This window comes from Sapajus apella, unplaced genomic scaffold (assembly GCF_009761245.1).
Source record: "Sapajus apella isolate SASKATOON/1434 unplaced genomic scaffold, GSC_monkey_1.0 scaffold24, whole genome shotgun sequence".
NCBI lineage: Eukaryota > Metazoa > Chordata > Mammalia > Primates > Cebidae > Sapajus > Sapajus apella.
The window spans coordinates 21,829,708-21,850,776 of NW_022436964.1; the positions used below are offsets into that span (position 1 = coordinate 21,829,708).

At 38.6% G+C, this 21,069-nt stretch overlaps 1 protein-coding gene across 4 annotated transcripts in view; it reads left to right on the top strand.

The window, feature by feature from the left end:
• The window catches only part of RIC1 (RIC1 homolog, RAB6A GEF complex partner 1), a 151,411-nt gene that overhangs the window by 33,472 nt on the left and 96,870 nt on the right, over nt 1–21,069 (top strand). For 3 of the 4 annotated variants that reach the window (XM_032291073.1, XM_032291070.1, XM_032291071.1), the window contains exon 2: nt 9,955–10,062. The exons of the other annotated variant lie outside the window; for it this stretch is intronic. In XM_032291073.1, the coding sequence (XP_032146964.1) occupies nt 9,955–10,062 (108 nt within the window). The remainder of the gene's footprint in view (nt 1–9,954; nt 10,063–21,069) is intronic. 4 annotated transcript variants of the gene reach the window in all.

The following is a 21,069-nucleotide window of genomic DNA, read 5'->3' on the forward strand; positions in this document are numbered from 1 at the left end:
CTTTGGTTTCTTCCCATCTTTGTGGATTTATCCACCTGTCATCTTTGTAATTGCTGACTTTCAGAATGGGTCTCTGAGTGGATGCCCAGCTTGTGATGATGATGTTGTTCCTGTTTCTTTGTTTTCCTTCCGCAGACGCCCCTCCCCGACGTACCTGGACCTTCCTGGGTTCACCTGTGCAACTCTCAATCCTCAGTGTTTCCAATTGCTGTTTTTTTGTGGGGGTGGGACCAGCCAAGCCCAATCACCTGGCTCCCTGCCTTGGAGACCCCTTTTTTTTCTTTTCCTAATTAAACAGTTGATTCTCTCCCAGTGCCCCAGTCACCCGCCGAAAAGGCACCAGGATCTATGCAATTTCCTGTACGGTGACTGCACCGGCTGAAACAGCGCTGAGATTCGTGGTGCTTTCTTGCTTGAGAATCTCCTGACGTGGCTCCCTGTTTCAGTCCCCTTTTCAATCAGCTGAATGGGCGACTCTGCCTTCCCAGAGCTCCAAACGCCAACTAAAAGGGCATCCAGTCCCACATACTCCACACTGAGAACCACTGCGCTGGGGCGCTGGCAAAACAGCCTTGCTGGCCAAAAGAGTTGCGCTGGCAACCTGTGGGGCCCCTCTGCCAGGAATCTCCTGGTCTGTGGACAACAAAAATTCATCTGGAAGTGTGGTGTCCAGTCACTCCCTGCACCCTCACTGGGAGCTGCGATCCTGAGCTGCTGCTAATCAGCCATCTTGGATCTCTCTGTGCCTTAGGCCTTATGTTTAATTCTTTAATCCATCTGTAGTTAATTTTAGCTTTTAGATATCAGGAAGTGGTCCAGTTTCTGCCTTCTGCACATGGCTAGCCAGTCTTCCCAACACCATTTATTAAACAGGGAATTCTTTCCCCATTGCTTGTTTTTGTCAGGTTTGTCAAAGATCAGATGGTTGTAGATGTGTGGTGTTGCCTCCAAGGCCTCTGTTCTGTTCCATTGGTCTATATCTCTGTTTTGGTGCCAGTACCATGCTGTTTTGATTAGTGTAGCCTTGTAGTATAGTTTGAAGTCAGTTAGTGCGATACCTCCAGCTTTGTTCTTTTTGCTTAAGATTGTCTTGGCTTTGTGGGCTCGCTTTTGGTTCCATATGAAGTTTAAGGTGGTGTTTTCCAGTTCTGTGAAGAAGGTCATTGGTAGCTTGATGGGGATAGCATTGAATCCATAAATTACTTTGGGCAGTATGGCCATTTTCACCATACTGATTCTTCCTAACCATGAGAATGGGATGTTTCTCCATCTGTTTGTGTCCTCTCTTATTTTGTTGAGCAGTGGTTTGTAGTTCTCCTTAAAGAGGTCCTTTACATTCTTTGTTAGTTGTATTCCTAGGTATTTTATTCTCTTTGTAGCAATTATGAATGGGAGAGAGTTCGCTCTTGATTTGGCTCTGTTAGTCTGTTATTGGTGTCTAGGAATGCTTGTGATTTCTTCATAGTGATTTTGTATCGTGAGATGTTACTGAAGTTGCCTATCAGTTTAAGGAGATTTTGGGCTCAGGTGATGGGGTCTTCTAAATATATAATCATGTCATCTGCAAATAGAGACAATTTGATTTCCTCCTTTCCTAATTGAATACTCTTTATTTCTTTTTCTTGCCTAACTGTGCTGGCTAGAACTTCCAGTACTCTGTTGAACAGGAATTTTGAGGGAGGGCATCCTTATCTAGTGCCAGATTTTAAAGGGAATGCTTCCAGTTTTTGCCCATTCAGTATGATACTGGCTGCGCGTTTGTTGTAAACAACTTTTAATATTTTAAGATAGGTTCCATCAATACCTAGTTTATTGAGAGTTTTTAGCATTAAGGGCTGTTGAATTTTGTCAAAGGCCTTCTCTGCATCTCTTGAGATAATCATGTGGTTTTTGTCTTTGATTCTGTTTATGGGTGGATTACATTTATAGACTTGCATATATTGAACCAGCCTTGCATCCCTGGGATGAAGCCTACTTGATTGTGATGGATAAGCTTTTTGATGTCCTGTTGCATTTTGTTTGCCAGTATTTTATTGACGATTTTTGCATCTGTGTTCATCATGGATATTGGCCTGAAGTTTTTTGTTGTTGTTGAGTGTTTTGGTATCAGGATGATGTTGGTCTCATAAAATGATTTGGAAAGGATTCCCTCTTTTTTTTTTTTTTTTATTGTTTGGAATAGTTTCAGAAGGAGTGGTGTCAGCTCCTCTTTGTACATCTGGTAGAATTTGGCTGTGAACATGTCTGGACCTGGACTTTTTTTGGTTGGTAGTCTATTAATTGCTGCCTCAACTTCAGCCCTTGTTATTGGTCCATTCAGGGTTTCAACTTCTTCCTGGTTTAGGCTTGAGAGGATGCCAGTGTCCAGGAATTTATCCATTTCTTCCATGTTTACTGGTTATGTGCATAGAGTTGTTTGTAGTAATCTCTGGTGGTAGTTTGTATTTCTGAGGAATCGGTGGTAATATCCCCTTTATTGTCTTTTATTGCATGTATCTGTTTCTTCTCTGTTTTCTTTTTTATTAATCTTGCTAGCAGTCTGTCTATTTTGTTGACCTTTCTGAAATCCAGCTCCTGGATTTACTGATTTGTTTGAAGGGTTTTTTGGTGTCTCTGTCTCCTTCAGTTCTGCTCTGATCTTAGTTACTTCTTGTCTTCTGCTAGCTTTTGCGTTTTTTGGATCTTGCTCCTCTAACTCTTTCAATTTTGATGATAGGGTGTTGATTTTAGATCTTTCCTCGCTTTTCATGTGAGCACACATTGCTATAAATTTTCCTCTAGACACTGCATTAAATGTGTCCCAGAGATAGTGGTACATTATGTCCTCTTTCTCATTGGTTTCGAAGAACATCTTTATTTCTGCCTTCATTTCATAGTTTATCTAGTCAACATTCAGGAGCCTGTTGTTCAGTTCCATGAAGTTGTGTGATTCTGAGTTGTTTCTTAATCCTGAGTTCTAATTTGATTGCACTGTTGTCTGAGAGACTGTTTTTTATGATTCCATTCTTTTGCTTTTCCTAAGAAGTGATTTACTTCCAATTATTTGGTCAGTTTTAGAGTAGATGTGACGTGGTGCTGAGAAGAATGTATATTGTGTTTCTTTCGAGATGTCATAATTTCTTCCCTTTTCACATTGCTTGTGTGCTTACGTGTTGATGTCCATACCTCTGGTGTAACAGTTGCTTCTTCCAGTTTTTTAGATTGGTTTTCATAGGGGTAGACTTTTTCCTGAAGATATATCTGTGGTGTTGGTTGGGTAGGGTACTTTGCCTTTGATTCTGGGTGTGTGCCGCAGTGTATTTTCCGTATGACTTTTTAAGCCATACATAGCATTAGTGGTGTCTGTGATTTCCTCAGTGGTTTAGGGTTCAATTGTTAGTGGAGGCCGAGGTGAAGTTTTCCTGGGCAGTGGGATGCCAGGTAGGCCAGTTGTTGGGCAACAGTGGTGGCAGCAGTAGGTTGTATGCCTGCTCTTGGGCCCCAGGCACAGTGTTAGCAGGCTTAATTAGGTTGATTCTTAGGCCTGCAGGTGGCTTGCTCAGCTGCTGGTGGTTGCAGTGGATGACCAGGTGAGTGGGTAGGTCCTTGCGTCCCTGGGCAGTGCGTGTGTTTTGGGTGATGACGGTGGTTTTGGTGGTAGTATCAGGCTTGGTGGGCCCACTCTCAGGCTTCCCTGGAGGAGTGTACATGTGTGAGTGGCAGACAGGGTGAGGCGATCTCTATGTCCCAATCTCTGTGATTGGGCCGAGGGGGTGTGTGGTACCAGGCCAGGTGGGCCTGTCTTCAGGTCCCCTGGCAGAGTGCTCAGGTAGCAGCAGTGAGAAGAGAAAGCCTGTCCTCAGGGCATGTACATGTCTACTATGGCCCTGCTGCTAGAGGGGATGGGGTTGCTGTTGGTGTGCCTCACATCAGAGTCAGGGTGGGGCAGGTATAATGTGCTTTGCTGTAGGGGATGGGGTTGCTGTCAGTGTTAGTAGCCTCACACCAGAGGCTGGGGTGGGGCAGGTGTAAGGTGCTTTGCTCCAGGCAGTGTCAGGAACATTGATGCTGGCATGCTGGGAGATTCTGTCCTCAGGATATGGGCAAGTGTGCTACCATCTTTCTATTTGTCAGAGTGGGATTGCTGTTAGTGGCAGCAACCACAGGCTGGCAGGATTTAGGCTCTCAGAAGTGTGTGCTTTGGCTTCTTTTGCCCTTGTGATAGTCTCCCCAGTATACCCTCCTCAGTGCATTGCACTGGCTCATTTTCTCCAGTGTTGGATACTATATTTGCTTTAATACGAGGGAACCTGTCACTCGGCTGGGTCCAAGTGGCATTGCATCACTATAGGCCCCCAGGTGGACGCAGGGGATGTTATTAGGGCTTTAGTGATATGGAAATTCAGGGACTCTTGCACTCAAGGCCAGGATGCAGTCTGATGAGAGCTAGACTCAAAATGACAGCATGCTATAGCTGTTTTGGTCTCATGTAGATTGTATAGGAGCCAATGTGAGCTCTCTCTCTGAATCAATGTCATCACATGGTCTCTAAGCTCTCTGTGCTGGTCTCTGGACCCCCTCTCTTCTAGCTAGGATTGCAGGAGTTTGTCATGAGAATATGTGCTGTTAGGTCTCTCTCACTTACCTTTCCTTCATGCTGGAGATCTACTCTGTACTCCAAGTCAACACTAAGCAGGAAGCCTCGCTTCCCTCTCTTTCCTTGCTTTAGGTGTTTCCTGTCATTTCTCTGCTAAATTCCAGTGTTTTGTCTTAGATGTTCTGTTGAAAGTGTGACTGTCTACTCCCTATTTGGGTTTCTCTTTGTGAAGAAGGCAGGTGCTGATGCTTCTAGTCATCCATCTTGAAGCCCCTCCTCTATTTTTGCTTTTGTTGCCTGTGCTTTTCATGTCTTCCAAAAAAGTCCTTGCCCAGACCAAGGTGATGAATTATTTCCTTTATGTTTTCTTCCAGCAGTTTTGTAGTTTTGGATCTTAAATTTAAGTCTTTAATCTTTTTTTTTTTTTTTTTTTTTTTTTTTGGAGGAGACAGAGTCTTGCTCTCTTGCCCAGTACCGAGTGCAGTGGGGTGATCTCAGCTCACTTCAACCGCTGCCTCTCAGGTTCAAGTGATTCTCCTGCCTCAGCCTCCCGAGTAGCTGAGATTACAGGTGCGTGACACCATGCCCAGCTAAATTTTGTATTTTTTTTTTTTTTTTAGGAGAGGTGGGATTTTGCCTTGTTGGCCAGGTTGGTCTTGAACTCTGGACCTCAGGTGATCTGCCCACCTCAGCCTGCTAAAGTGCTGGGATTACAGGTGTGAGCCACTGCACCTAGCCTCTTTAATCTACTTTGAATTAAATTTTCTGTATAGTGAGATAAAGGTCTAATTTTATTCTTTTTTATGTGGCCATCCAGATTTCCCAGCACTATTTATTAGATTATCCTTTCTCCAGTATGTGCTCTTGGCACCTGCTTTGAAAATCAGTTGGCTGTAAAAGCATGGATTCTGGACTCTCTATTTTGAGATTGGCTTATTTGCTTTTAGTGTCAGTACCATGGTGTTTTTTGGTTAATATAGCTTTATAAAATACTTTGAAGTCAGGTAGTGTAATTCCACCAACTTTGTTCTTTTTACCCAAGATCACTTTGGCTGTTAGATGTCTTCTGTGGCTCCATATGAATTTTAGGCTTGTTTTTCCACTGCTATGAGGCATATCATTGGTATTTTGGTAGGGATTGCATTGAATCTGTAGATCACTTTGGATCATTTAACAGTATTAATTCTTCCAATCTATGAACATGGGATACCTTTTCATGTATTGGTGTTTTCTTCATTTCATTACTGTTTTATAGTTTTCATTGTAGGTATATTTTATTTCTTTAATTAAATGTATTCCTTGGTAATTTTATAGCTATTGTAAATGGGATTGTTTTGTTGATTTCTTTTTTGAGCTAATTCACTATTAGTGTATAGAGATATTACTGGTTTTTTATGTTGATTTTGTATTCTACAACTTTACTGAATTATTTTGTTCTAACACTTTTTTTGGTGGGATCTTTAGGGTTTTTCTGTATGTAAGATTGTGTTACCCGCAAATCGGGCTAATTTGACTTCCTCTTTCCCATTAATTTGGATTTTGTTTTTGTTTTGTTTTGTTTTGTTTTTGTTTTTTTTTCTGGGGGGTGGGGCAGAGTCTTGCTCTGTCACCCAGTCTGGAGTGCAGTGGCACAATCTTGGCTCACTGAAAACTCCGCGTCCCAGATTCAAGTGATTCTCCTGCCAACTATCTGGGACTACAGGCATGTGCCATCACGCCTGGCTAATTTTTTGTGATTTTAGTAGAGATGGGATTTCACCATGTTAGCCAGGATGGTCTCCATCTCCTGACGTTGTGATCCACCCACATTAGCCTCCCAAAGTGCTGGGATTACATGCGTGAGCCACTGTGCCCAGCTGGATGCTTTTTATACTTTTTTTTTTTTTCCCTAATTGCTCTGGCCAGGATTTCCAATACTATGTTTAATAAAAGTGGTGAAAGGTAGTATTCTTACCTTATTCCAGATTTTAGTGGAAAAAATTTCAACTTTTTGTTATTTGGTACAGTGTTAAATATGGATTTGTTATATGTGGCTTCTATTGTGTTGAGTTACATTCTTTGTATTCTTAATTTTTTGAAAGTTGTCAAGAATAGATGTTGAATTTCGTTAAATGCTTTTTGTGCTTACTGAAATGATCATAGGGTTTTTGCCTTTTATTCTGTTAATGTGATGTATCACATTTATTTATTTGTCTTTGTTGAACCATCCTTGCATTCCTGGGATCACTCCTACTTGAACATGGTGAATTCTGTTGAATTTGGTTTGCAGATACTTTGTTGAGGACTTTGCATCTATGTTCATCAGGTGTTTATTTTTGTGAAATGTTGACATCCAGTGTTTGAATGCTATTCATTCCATAGACTGTCTTTTCTCTGTACTGCCTTCTCTCCTCTGTTAAAGATCAGTTGGCATATATTTTTGTGTGTCTATTTCTAGGCTCCTCTATTCTGTTCCATTGATTGACTTGTTTATTATTTTGTTAATACCAAACTTTCTTGACTACTTTAGCTTTATATTAAGTCTTGAAGTCAGATAGTGCCAGATTTCCAACATGGTCTTCTCTACCATTAAGTTGTTTGTTAGTCTTGCTCTTTTGCCTCTCTATCAACTTTAGAGTGAGTTTGTTGGCATTCAGAAAATAAATTGCTTGGAATTTGATTGAGATTATATTAAATCTGTATATCAGGTTGGGAAGAACTGACATATTGACAGTATTGAGTCTTTGTATTCATTACATGTCTTCATTTATTTTTATTATTTTTTTGAGACAGTTTCACTCTGTCACCCAACCTGGACTACAATGGTGCAGTCTCGCTCTGCTCACTGCAACCTCTGCCTCCCAGGTTCAAGCGATTCTCCTGCTTCAACCTCCCCAGTAGCTGGGACTACAGGTGTATACCGCCATGTCCTGCTAATTTTCATATTTTTAGTAAACATGTGATTTCACTATGTTGGCCAGGCTGGTCTCGAACTCCTGACCTCATGATCCACCTGTCTCAGCCTCTCAAATGCTGCGATTACAGGCATGAGCCACTGTGCCTAGCCTGTCTTCATTTATTTAGCTCTTTTTTGATGCCGTTCATTAGTGTTTTATAAATTTTTTGTATAGATATATACATTCTATTACATGGTTTCTTAAAAATTCTTTTTAATATTTTTATGTTTTTGAGACAGCATCTTACTTTGTCACTCAGTCTGGAGTGCAGTAATGTGATCTCTGCTCACTGCAACCTCTGCCTCCCAGACTCAAGCATTGTCCCACTTCAGCCTCCTGAGTAGCTGGGAGTAGAGGTATGTGACATCACATCCAGATAATTTTTGTATTGTTTTGTTTGTAGAGACGAGGTTTCACCATGTTGCCCAGGCTGCAGATATGTGTTTTTTGTTTTTGTTTCTTTTGGAGATGGAGTCTTGCTCTTGCTGCCCAGGCTGAAGTGCAATGGCATGGTCTCAGCTCATTGCAACCTCCACCTCCTGGGTTCCTGCCTTAGCCTCCCGAGTAGCTGGGATTACAGGTGCCCACCACCATGCCCAGCTAATTCTTGCAATTTTTTAGTAGAGACGGGAATTCATCATGTTGGCCAGGCTGGTCTTGAACTCTTGACCTGAGGTGATTTACCCGCTTTGGGCTCCCAAAGGGCTGAGATTACAGGTGTGAACCACTGTGCCCAGCCTTGTTTTTGTTTTTGAGACAGAGTCTCACTTTGTTGTTGAGGCTGGAGTGCAGCAGCGCAGTCTCAGCTCACTGCAACCTACACCTCCCGGGTTCAAGCAGCTCTCCTGCCTCAGCCTCCTGAGTAGCTGGGACCACAGGTGTGCATCACCACACCTGGCTAATAATTTGTATTTTTAGTAGAGATGCGGTTTTACTATGTTGGCCAGGCTGGTCTTGAACTGCTGACTTCAAGTGATCTGTCCATCTTAGCCTCCCATAGTGTAGGGATTACAGGCATGAGCCACTGCTCCTGGTTTGCAAATGTGTTTATAATGACAAATTCTACTTTTTTATTGCTGGTGTGTAGAAAATTTATTGACTTTTTTATATTAATCTTTTGTATATTAATGATCCTGTAACTTCCTATAGTCGATTATTCTAGGAGGGTTTTTGGGTCAACTCTTTCAAATTTTCTACGTAGATGATCATGTTGTCTATGAGTAAAGACAGTTTTATTTATTCCTTCCCAGTCTCTTTACCCTTTATTTATTTTTGTTGTCTTATTGAATTAGCTGAGACTTCCACTACTCCATTGAAAAGCTGCAGTGATTGGAGACATCCTTGTCTTGTTCCTGATCTTAGTAGAAAAGCTTTGAGCTGTAGGTTTCTTGTAGATGTTCTTTATCGAGTTGAAAAAATTTCTTTCTATTACTGAGAGGTTTTTTTTGAATCATAAATGAGTGTTGTTCTGTAGTTTGCTCAGCAGGTTTTTTTTTGTTTGTGTGTGGTTTTTGTTTGCTTTTGAGATGGAGTCTTGCTCAGTCACCCAGACTGAAGTGCAGTGGCGTGATCTCGGTTTACTGCAACATCTGCTTACCGGATTCAAACAATTCCCCTGAACAGTTGGCATCACATCTGGCTAATTTTTGTATTTTTACTAGAGACAGGGTTTCACCCTGTTGGCTGGGCTGGTTGCAAACTCCAGACCTCAGGTGATCCGCCCACCTCAGCCTCGGAAAGTGCTGGGATTACAAGCGTGAGCCACTGCGCCCGGCCTTGTTCAGCATTTTTATCACGCGCATTAGATTTGTTAAGTGCTTTTTCTGCATTTATTGAAATAATAATATGACTTTTCTCTAGCCTGTTGATGTGATGGGTTATATTAATTGATTTTTGAATTTTGAACCAGCCTTTTACATATTTTGGATATATTTTACTTAGTTATGGTATTCTTTCTATACGTTGTTGGATTTAATTTGCTAATATTTTATTGAGAGGTTTTATATCTGTATTCATAAGAGATGCTAATCTGTAGTTTTCTTTTCATGTAATATCTTTGTCTGATTCTGGTATTAAGGGAATGATAAATTCAAAATTAGGAAGTACTCCTGCTTCTATCTTGTGGAAGCCTTTGTAAAGAATTGGTATAAGTTCTCCCTTAAATGTTTGGTGGACTTCACCTGTGAACACATTCAGTTTTAGTTCTTTCTGTTTGGGATGATTATTAATTCACTTTCTTTAATAGATATAGGCCTAGGTTTAGGTCCTTGTTTTTGGCCCTTTTGGTTGATATGCTCGGAATGTTGAAAGCTCATGGTTTATTATTAATGTTGTCTTCTATTTTACTCTAAAAGTACTTTGAATAATTATACGTTATCTTAAATTTTATTTTTATATATTTTTATGAGATACTGATAAAAATATACAATGGTTTTCTTCCAGCCTAGTGTGTTAATTGTAACCTACAAGGAGCCTGCAAAATCATCTACTCAGTTTGGATCCTACAAGCAAGCTGAATGGAGGCCAGATAGTACCATGATAGCTGTATCAGTAAGTAGATTTTTTTGCTAAATAGTGATTTCTTATTAAATCATTACATTGCATTTAAATATGATTATCTTGGATGACTTTCTTTCAGTCTCTTACACTCATAAGCATTTATTTATTCTGATTGGAATTGCTTTACTGATTATTTTGTGTGCGTTGCTCCTCCATTAGCTTCTCTTTTGACTCTGCTACTTCCTCCTATCCCTAAACATAGCACCTATACCCTTTTCTGTTTGTTGTTCTCACTTTACTGTTTTGTCCTTGAAGTCTAATTTAGTTTTTCAAAAGATATTCACATGGCATTCTTGAATTTATATTTAAAGTCCTGCCTTCCATTCCAAAAGATGTCCTGTGAAATAATAAGCTTTATGTGCATATGTCACACTAAAATTCTCATATCCATTTGGATCTGTTTCTTCTTTTTTTTTTCTGTTCTATTAAATGTGCCTAGATATGTTTAATTTTACCTTTTCAGTTCATGTTTTATCACTGTCTAGGGCTGTCATTATGACTTAATTTGCATTAGCAGAATATATATGGTTAATTAATATTGAGCACCTCCTATGTGATAAGTACAATTGTAAGCAGTTTACATGGATCATCCCATTTAATCTTTAGATAAGTGCTTTGAAGTAGATATTATTATCCTTCAAAATTGATGTGTAAATTGAGGATCTGAAAAATTGTCTTATCCAAGGTTATATGGGTAGTGTATACTAGAGAGATAAGGTATAAGTTTAGCTACTCAGCTTCCATTTACTGTGTTCTTATAACTAATTTTTCTCTCTGCTTTGATCTCTTTCTATTCCATATTATATGTAACACTGACTAGGTTAATAATGTGAAATGCTCCATATGATGAATAATATTGAATAGTTCTACATTTCCTGTAGCAGGAGTTAGCAGATGACTTACCATGTACCAAATATACCCTGATGCCTATTTATGCATAATGTAAGAATAGTTTTTACATATTTAAATAATCAAAACAAGTCAAAGAAGAATACTATTTGCTACAATTGAAACTTATGTGATATTTAAATTTCAGTGTCCAAGTAAACTTTTACTGGGGCATGAAAATGCTCACTGACTTACAGATTATCTGTGACTTCTTTCAAGCTACAATGGCAGATTGAGTTGTTCTTTTTTTTTTTTTTTTTGACAGTCTCACTCAGTCACCAAGCGCCAGGCTGGAGCGCAGTGGTGCGATTTCAGTTCACTGCAGCCTCCGCTTCCTGGGTTCAAGCAGTTCTCCTGCCTCAGCCTCCCTCGTAGCTGGGACTATAGGCACGCACCACCATACCTTGCTGATTTTTAAATTTTTTTTAGTAGAAACGGGGTTTCACCTTGTTGGCCAGGATGGTCTGAATCTCTTGACCTCGTGATCCGCCTGCCTCGGCCTCCCAAAGTGCTGAAATTACAGGTGTGGGCCACCTTGGCTGGCTGCTGAGTTGAAGTCCTTAAAGCAAGCTTATGTAGTGTTCTTGTTGCTTTGCTCTTCTATTTAATGCACTGTATAGTAACACAGGTATAACTTAATAATATTTCAAGTGTACACATGTTGCCATTCTGTGACATTTTATATTATTTTTATGCTACTACATAGTCATGTCAAAAGAACAAAAGAGAAAAGACTTTGCTTTGCTTTTAAAGCACGCTGGACTGTGGATTATTTTATTACTGAATTAGATGGCAAAATATTGTATTTATTTTGCAGTAACATTTACAGGTATGCCAAAAGAATGTAAGCTGACATCACCAGACTAAGTACTTATCATAGTATTTGGAATTTACTGAAAGTAAAGTCAGAAGCATTAAAAAATTAAGCACAGAATAGCTCACCACAGGAGAATTCCTTCACAAAATTAAAATATGTAAATGAAAGTGTAGTCAAAGTAAGTTTGCTTAGTTTTTGATGAGTTGGCAGATGTTATAATACTGCTCAGCTGTTAATTAAATGCTCCATGTGAAGTATGAATTGAGTGAATGACCTGTAGAACAATTCTAGAAGAAGAAAATTCTCAAAGGAGTTGAGAAAATACTAATTCAGTACAATCCAAAGTAGAATCTAATAAGTTGTATTAATTGATTGTAGTAAAACTCCACATGGAGCAGCAAAAGACATATTTGGACAGATTTACAAAGTTTGTGAAAATATAAGGCTTTTAAAGCCTATGGTTAGTGTAAGTTTTTTTCAGAGATGGTAGCAGGAATATCTTGAATTGCTCTACTCCATAGCCATTATGGCTTGGGTAGTGGTAAAGGTTTATTGGAAACTTTTTACCTCGTGGATGAGACTACCTTTTTTTTTTTTCTTTACTTGAAGGGCCACCCTCTATCACTTAACAGACACGGAATAACTTAGGAAAATAGCTTTTGCTGTATGAAAAAACGTTGTCAAATATGAAATATGTAAAATCTCATTAAGGGACCAGCATTAATAGATGAAACTTTGCAATCGATTTTGATGATAGGGAAAAGTACTTTAAACCCCAATTAACCAAAAATATTATTTCCACAAAAAGAATGTCATTCTCAGTAGTGGATATATATTCCCAAAAAAAGTCGTACTCAGTTACCATTACTATTATATTTAGAATTTTATAACACTTATAAAAATTTGTTTTCTATTAATCATGACTTTTTATTTTTCTGTATTTTTTATGCTTTGACATCTCCAGGGGCTTGCTGTCCCTGGAGAGGCCACTCCCTGCCAGGGTTAGCCAATTCCTAGAGATTGTAATGGACTCACCTACAAATACACCTTTTTATGCAAACTAATCAATCCAAAGTGTATAGCCCCAGCCACCTCCTTTATTGGCCTCTGCCACTCTGGGCCGATAATCCTCTGCCCTGATTACCTCAGGACCAGGTGCTAGTTAACTAGAGACAATCCATGTACTCCAGAGTCCATTGAAATTATTCAGCCTAGCCAATATCAAGTCTCCTTGCCATGCCTCAACCATTCCTTCCCATGGAAATGATGATAAAGGGTCTTACTTATGTTTTCCCCTCACTTCCACTGTCTCCTGACTGACCCTGGTAGTTTGCAGTGTGGCCCTTGGTGGTGCGTGTCATGTCCCCTCCTCTTTGGAACTGTAATAAACTTTTTTCATTGCAATTGTCTCCTGATCTGTTTGCCTCAGTATATCTGAATAATAATAAAACCCACATTTTAGAATATTTCTTGTTATATAAGTAAGCAAGATAAATTAAGTAAACAAGATAAACCTACAGAGTATCTTTGATTTTCCCTCTTGACTTGTAAAGTCTAAAATATTTACTGTCTGGCCTTTTACAGAAAAAGTTTGCGATCCTTATTCTACACAACCAAGTCCAGGCTTCTTAGCCTTTCATTTAAGGTACTTTAATCTCTAAAACCCTACTTCATTACTTCTCTGATGTTATTTTTTTCATTCTTTGTCTACATGGACTTGCGTTTAGCTGAACTGTTTTTTCCATTATTCCTTATAAATTCAGAGAAAAACGACAGAACTTGCCAGCTCAGGATAAATGAACATGAGTAGTTGAGATTGCTCTGATTTCAAGCCTAGATGATTAGGTAGTGTTCATGGCAATTAGTAAAAAATATAAGAAGAGCAAGTATTCATGAAAGAAGATGGGATTTTCTGGATTTGGTTTCATAGAGTTTTGGTGTGTTACATTATTAATTTTTTTTAATTGTGGTAAACTATACAAAGCATAAAAAGTTACCATTTTAACTATTTTAAGTGTACAATTCAGTGTCATTAGTTATATTAATGGTGTTATGCAGCCATCACCACTATCTATTTTCTTCAATGTCACCCCAGACAGAAACTTATCATTAAGCATAACTTTGCATTCTCAATTTCCTCAGCTCGTTGTAACCTCTAATCAACTTTTTCTATGAATTTGCCTAACCTATGGATTTCATGTAAATGGAATCACACAGTATTTATCCTTTTGTCTTTGGCTTGTTTCACTTAGCATAATGTTGTTAAGTTTCATCCATAATTGTGTTATGTATCAGAACTTTATTCCTTTTTATAACTGAGTAATACTGCATTGTATGTATATACTACATTTTGTTTATCTGTTGGTAGGCATTTCAGTTGTTTCCAACTTTTGCCTATTGTGAAAAATGCTGGATTTAACATTCGCATACAAGTAAGTGTCTGTTAGAGTTGCTGCTTTTGATTGTTTTGGACATATACCCAGATGTGGAATTGCTGGATCAAAATCCATAGAGATTGCATCATTTTACAACTCTTTTGGCAGTGTAAAAGAGTTTTAGTTTCTCCCTAGCCTCATAAATGCTTTATTTTCATTTTAACAGCCATCCTAAAGGGGTGAAGTGGTATCTTCCTGTAGTTTTGATTTATGTTTTCCTGAAGACTAATGATGTTGATTATCTTTTCATGTGTTTTTGTCCATTTGTATGTCTTTGAAGAAATGTCTATTCAAATTCTTTGCCCATTTTTAAATTGGGTTGTTTGTATGTTGCTGAGTTGTTTATATATTCTTATATGAATCCTTTATTGGTTGTGTGATTTGACAATATTTTCTCTCATTCTGTAAGTTTTGTTTTTATTCTTTTTATAGTCCTTTGATGTATACAAATTAATTTTGGTGAAGTACAGCTTATTTACTTATTTATTTATTTATTCATTTAGAGACAGAGTCTCGCTCTGTCATCAGGCTGGAGTGCAGTGGCGCGATCCTGGCACTGCAACTTCCATTTTCTGGTTTCAAGCAATTCTCCTGCCTCAGCCTCCCTAGTAGATGGAACTACAGGCACACACCACCACGCCCGGCTAAGTTTTTGTACTGTTGGTAAAGATGGAGTTTCACCATGTTGGCCAGGATGGTCTCAATCTCTTGACCTCATGATCCCCCCGCCTCGGCTTCCCAAAGTGCTGGGATTACAGGCATGGGCCACGGCGCCTGGCCTACTTATTTATTTTTGATACAAGGTCTCACTCTGTCACCCAGGCAAGAGTGCCAGTAGTGCGATCTCAGCTCCCCACAACCTCTGCCTCCCGGGCTCTGGTGATTCTACTGCCTCAGCCTCCTGAGCAGCAGGGGCTATGTGTGCATGCCACCACCCCTGCCTAATTTTTGTATTTTTCATAGAGATGGAGTTTCACCATATTGTCCAGGCCTGTCTCAAACTCCTGAGCTCAAATGATATGCCCACCTTGGCCTCCCAAAGTGTTTGGATTATAGGCGTGAGCCACTGTGCCCGGCCTATTTTATCTGCATTTTCTTTTATTTCCTATGCTTCGGGTATTATATATAAAAAGTCATTGCCAAATACCATGATTCTCCTCTGATTTTTTTCTTTCAAGAGTTTTATTACTTTAGTTCTTTGATTCCTTCTAAGTTAATTTTTGTAGATGGTGTAAAGTGTAAGAGTCCAACTTCATTTTTTGCATATGGATATATAGTTGTCCCAGTACGCTATGTTAAAGAACCATTCTTTTTCCATTGAATGGTCTTGGCACTCTTGTTGAAAATCAATTGGCCATTGGTATTTGGGGTTATTTCTGGATACTCCATTCTATTTCATTGTTCTGTATGTCTGTGCTTATTCTAGTATCACACCTTTTAAATTACTGTGGTTTTGTAGTAACTTTTGAAATCAGGAAGTAGAATCCTCCAGTTTTATTGTTGTATTTCAAGATACAAGTTATGTCCTGATAAACCCATTGTAAGCTGAAAATACCATGTCAAAAACGTAACAGCCCCAGACATCCATCATAATGTCATCATAAGTTGAACCATCGTTAAGTTTGATACCGGCTATAGTTTTGGCTGTTCTAAGTCCCATAGATGCTGTATGACTTTTTGAATTGGTTTTTCCATTTCTGTAAAAAATACATTGGGAATTTGGTAGAGATTGCACTGAATCTGTAGATCTCTTTGGGAAGCATTAATCTTGTTTTCTAATCCGTGAACATGCAGTGTCTTATTAATTACTTAGATCTTTAATTTCTGTAAGCAGTGCTTTCCAGTGTTGAGTATGCGAGTCTCTTTCCTCCTTCATTAAATTTATTCTTGTTTTTAATTTCTTTTTGATGCTATAGTAAATGGAATTGTTTTTAAGTTTCCTTTTTGGTTTTTCATTGCAAGCGTATAGACATATATCTGATTTTTTTTTTCCAACTTTTAAGTTTAGGGTACATGTGCAGGATGTGCAGGTTTGTTACATAGGTAAACGTGTGCTATGGTGGTTTGCTTGCACAGATTATCCCATCACTTAGCAATTAAACCCGGCATCCATTAGCTATTCTTCCTGATGCTCTCCCTCCTCCTGCACTCCCCCATCCTCCAACAGGTCCCAGCATGTGTTGTTTCCCTTATGTGTCTACATGTTCTCATCATTCAACTCCCACTTACAAGTGAGAACATGTGGTATTTGATTTACGGTTTTTGTGTTAGTTTGCTGAGGATAATGGTTTCCAGTTCCAGCCATGTCCCTGCAAAGGACATGATCTTGTTCCTTTTTATGGCTGCATAGTATGTGTACATTGCATGGTGTATGTGTACATTTCCTATCATTGATGTGCATTTAGGTTGATTCCATGTCTTTGCTATTGTGCATAGTGCTGCAGTGAACATACGCATGCATGAATGTTTATAATAGAATGATTTATGTTTTGGGTGATATATAGCCAGTATTGAGATATTTTGGGGGTTATATACCCAGTAATAAGATTGTTTGGTTAGATGGGTCAGATGGTATTTCTGCCTGTACATGTCCTTTGCCCACTCCTTTATGGATTTCTTTTTCTTATAAGTTACCAAATTCATTGTAGGTGCTGGATGTTAGACCTTTGTCAGATGAATAGATTCCAAAAATTTTCTCCCATTCTGTAGGTTGTCTGTTCACTCTGATAATAGTTTCTTTTGTTGTGTAGAAGCTCTTTAGTTTGATTAGTCCCATTTGTCAATTTTTGCTTTTGTTGCAATTGCTTTTGTCATCTTTGTCATGAAATCTTTTCCTGTGCCTGTGTCCCGAATGGTATTGCCTAGATATAGATTTTCTTCTTGGGTTTTACGTTTAAGTCTTTCATCCATCTTGAGGTGACTTTTGTATAGGGTATCAGAAAGGGGTCCAGTTTCACTTTTCTGCTTATAGCTAGCCAGTACTCCCAACACCTTATATTACATAGGGAATCTTTTCTCTATCGCTTATTTTTGTCAGGTTTGCAAAGATGAAATGGTGTAGGTGTGCAGTCTTGTTTCTGGGTTCTGTATTCTCTTACATTGGTCTATGTGTCTATTCTTGTACCAGTACTATGCTTCTTTGGTTACTGTAGCCCCGTTTTATAGTTTTAAGTCAGGTAGCTTGATGCCTCTGGCCTTGTTCTTTTTGGTTTCATTGCCTTGGCTATTCGAGCTCTTTGTTGGTTCCATATGAATTTTAAAATAGTTTTTTCTAATTCTGTGAAGAAAGTCAGTCGTAATTTAATGGGAATAACATTGAATCTGTAAGTTAGTTTGGGCATCATAACCATTTTCATAATATTGACTCTTGCTAACTAACCATGAACATGGAATGTTTTTCCGTTTGTTTGTGTCATCTCTCATTTGTTTGAGCATTGGTTTGTAGCTCCCCTTGAAGAGGTTCTTCACCTTCCTTATTAGCTGTATTCCTAGGTATTTTATTTGTTTGTGACAGTTGTGAATGGGAGTTCATTCATGATTTGACCCTCTGTTTACCTGTTGATGTATAATAATGCTAATGACGTTTGCACATTGATTTTCTATTCATAGACTTTGCTGAAGTTGCTTATCCGCTTATGAAGCTTTTGGGCTGAGGCGATGGGGTTTTCTAGATACAGGATCATGTCATCTGCAAAGATAGTTTGACTTTCTCTCTTCCTGTTTGAATACCCTTAACTTCTTTCTCTTGCCTGATTACCCTGGCCAGAACTGCCAATACTATGTGGGCATCCTTGTTTTGTGCCTGTTTTCAAGGGGAATGCTTCCAACTTTTGCTCATTCAGTATGATACTGGTTGTGGTTTTGTCATATATGGCTCTTGTTATTTTGAGGTATGTTCCTTTAATATTTGGTTTATTGAGAGTTTTTAACATAAAAGAATGTTGAATTTTATCAAAGGCCTTTTCTGCATCTATTGAGGTACTCATGTGTTGTGTTTACTTCTGTTTAGGTGATAAATCACATTTATTGATCTGCATATGTTGAGCCAACCTTCCATTCAGGGATGAAGCCTATTTGATCATGATGGATAAAGTTTTTGATGGGCTGCTGAATATTTTGTTTGCCAGTATTTTGTTGAGGATTTTTACATTGATGTTCATCAAGGATATTGGTGTGGAGTTTCCTTTTTTTTTTTTTTTTTTTTTGGTTTGTTTAGTCTCTGCCAGGTTTTGGTATCAGGAAGATGCTGGCCTCATAGAGTGAGTTAAGGAGGAGTCCCTTCTTTTCAATTATTTTGGAATAATTTCAATAGAAATGGTACCAGCTCTTCTTTGTACCTCTGTCCTGGGCTTTGTTGTTGTTGTTGTTGTTGCTGCTAGGCTTTTTATTACTTCCTCAATTTCAGAACTCATTATTGGTCTATTCAGGGATTCAATTTCTTCCTAGTTCAGTCTTGGGGAGGGTGTTTGTGTCCAGGAATGTATCCATTTCTTCTAGATTTTCTATTTTATGTGCATAGAGGTGTTTATAGTATTCTCTAATGGTTGTTTGTATTTCTTTGGGGTTAGTGGTGATATCCCCCTTATCATTTCTGATTGTGTTTATTTAAATCCTCTCTTCTTAATCAAGCTAGCTGTCTATCTATTGTATTAATTTTTTCAAAAAACCAGCTTTTGGATTCATTGATTGCTTGATTGTTTTTCGTGTCTCTGTCTCCTTCAGTTCTGCTCTGATCATGGTTATTTCTTGTCTTCTACAAGCTTTTGGGTTCATTTGTTCTTGTTTCTCTAGTTTTCTTAGTTGTGATTTTAGATTGTTAACTTGAGATCTTTATAGCTTTTTGATGTGGGCATGTAGGGCTATAAATTTCCCTCAACACTGCTTTAGCTGCATCCCAGATATTCTGGTATATTGTCTCTTTGTTCTCATTAGTTTCAAAGAACTTGATTTCTGCCTTAATTTCATTGTTTACTCACTCAGGAGCAGGCTGCTCAGTTTCCATATAGTTGTGTAGTTTTGATGAATTTCTTCATTCTTAATTCTCTTGGGTGAATTAATATTTTGTTGTGGTCTGAGAGAATGTTTGTTATGATTTCGGTTCTTTTGCATTTGCTAAAGAGTGTTTTACTTCCGATATGTGCTCAATTTTAGAGTAAGTGCCATGTGATGATGATAAGAATTATATTCTGTTGTTTTTGGGTGGAGAGTTCTATAGATATCTATCAGGTCCCCTTAATCTAGAGCTGAGTTCTGGTCCTGAATATCTTTGTTTATTTTCTGTCTTGATGATCTGCCTAATATTGTCACTGGTATGTTAAAGACTGCTACTATTATTGTGTCAAGTCTAAATCTTTTTGAAGGTGTCTAAGAACTTCTTTTATGAATCTGCGTTCTCCTATATTGTGTGTATATATATTTAGGATATTTAGCTCTTCTTATTAGATTGATCCTTTTATCCTTATGAAATGCCCTTTGACTTTTTTGATCTTTGTTCATTTAAAGTCTGTTTTGTCAGAAACTAGGATTGCAGTCCTTCTTTCTGTTTTGCATTTACTTGGCAAAGTTTTCTCCATCCCTTTATTTTGGGATGTGTGTCTTTGCACATGATATGGGCCTCTTGAAGACAGCATACTGATCGGTCTTGGTTCTTTATTTAGCTTACCGTACTGTGTCTTTTAATTGGATCATTTAGCCCGTTTACATTTAAAGTTAGTATTGTCATTTTTGGATTCGATCATGTCATCAAGATGCTAGCTGGTTATTTTGCAGGCTTGTTTGTGTGGTTGCTTCATAGTGTCACTGGTCTGTTTACTTCAGTGTTTTGGTAGTGGCTGATAATGGTTTTTCCTTTCCATATTTAGTGCTTTCTTTAGGAGGAGCTCTTGCAAGGCAGGTCTGATGGTCACGAATTCCCTCAGCAATTGCTTGTCTGAACAGGATCTTATTTCTCCTTTGCTTATGAAGCTTAGTTTCACCAGATACGATGTTGTGGGGTGGGTATTCTTTTCTTTAAGAATGTTTAATATCAGCTGGGCACAGTGGTTCATTCCTGTAATCCCAGCACTTTGGGAGGCCAAGGTGGGTGAATCATGAGGTCAAGAGATCAAGACCATCCTGGCTAACATGGTGAAACCCTGTCTCTACTAAAAATAGAAAACTTAGCTGGGTGTGGTGGCATGCGCCTGTAGTCCCAGCCTACTTGGGAGGCTGAGGCAGGAGAATTGCTTGAACCCAAGAGGTGGAGGCTGCATTGAGCTGAGATCATGCCACTGCACTGCACTTTAGCCTGGCAACAGAGCAAGAATACATCTCAAAAAAAAAAAAAAGCTTAATATTTTCCTTAATCTCTTCTTGCTTTTGGAGTTTCCACTGAGAGGTCCATTGTTGGTATGATGGGCTTCCCTTCATAGGTGATCTGGTCTTTCTTTGTGGCTGCCCTTAACATTTTTCTTTCATTTCGACCTTGGAGAATCTGATGATTATGTGTCTTGGGGTTGATCTTCTCATGGAATAGCTTACTGGGCTTCTCTGCATTTCCTAAATTTGAATGTTGGCTTGTCTTGCTAGGCTGGTGAAGTTCTCCTGGATGATATCCTGAAGCATGTTTTCCAACTTGATTCCATTCTCCCTGTCTCTTTCAGGTACCCCAGTCAGTCTTAAGTTCAGTCTCCATAATCTGTTATTTCTCAGAGCTTTTCTTCATTTTCATTCCTTTTTCTCTATTCTTGTTTGCATATCTGATTTCAGCAAGATATTCTTCAAGCTCTGAGATTCTTTTCTCTGTTTGGTCTATTCTGCTATTAATACTTGTGATTGCATTTTTAAGTTCTTTTTTTTTTTTTTTAAATGAAAATAAAT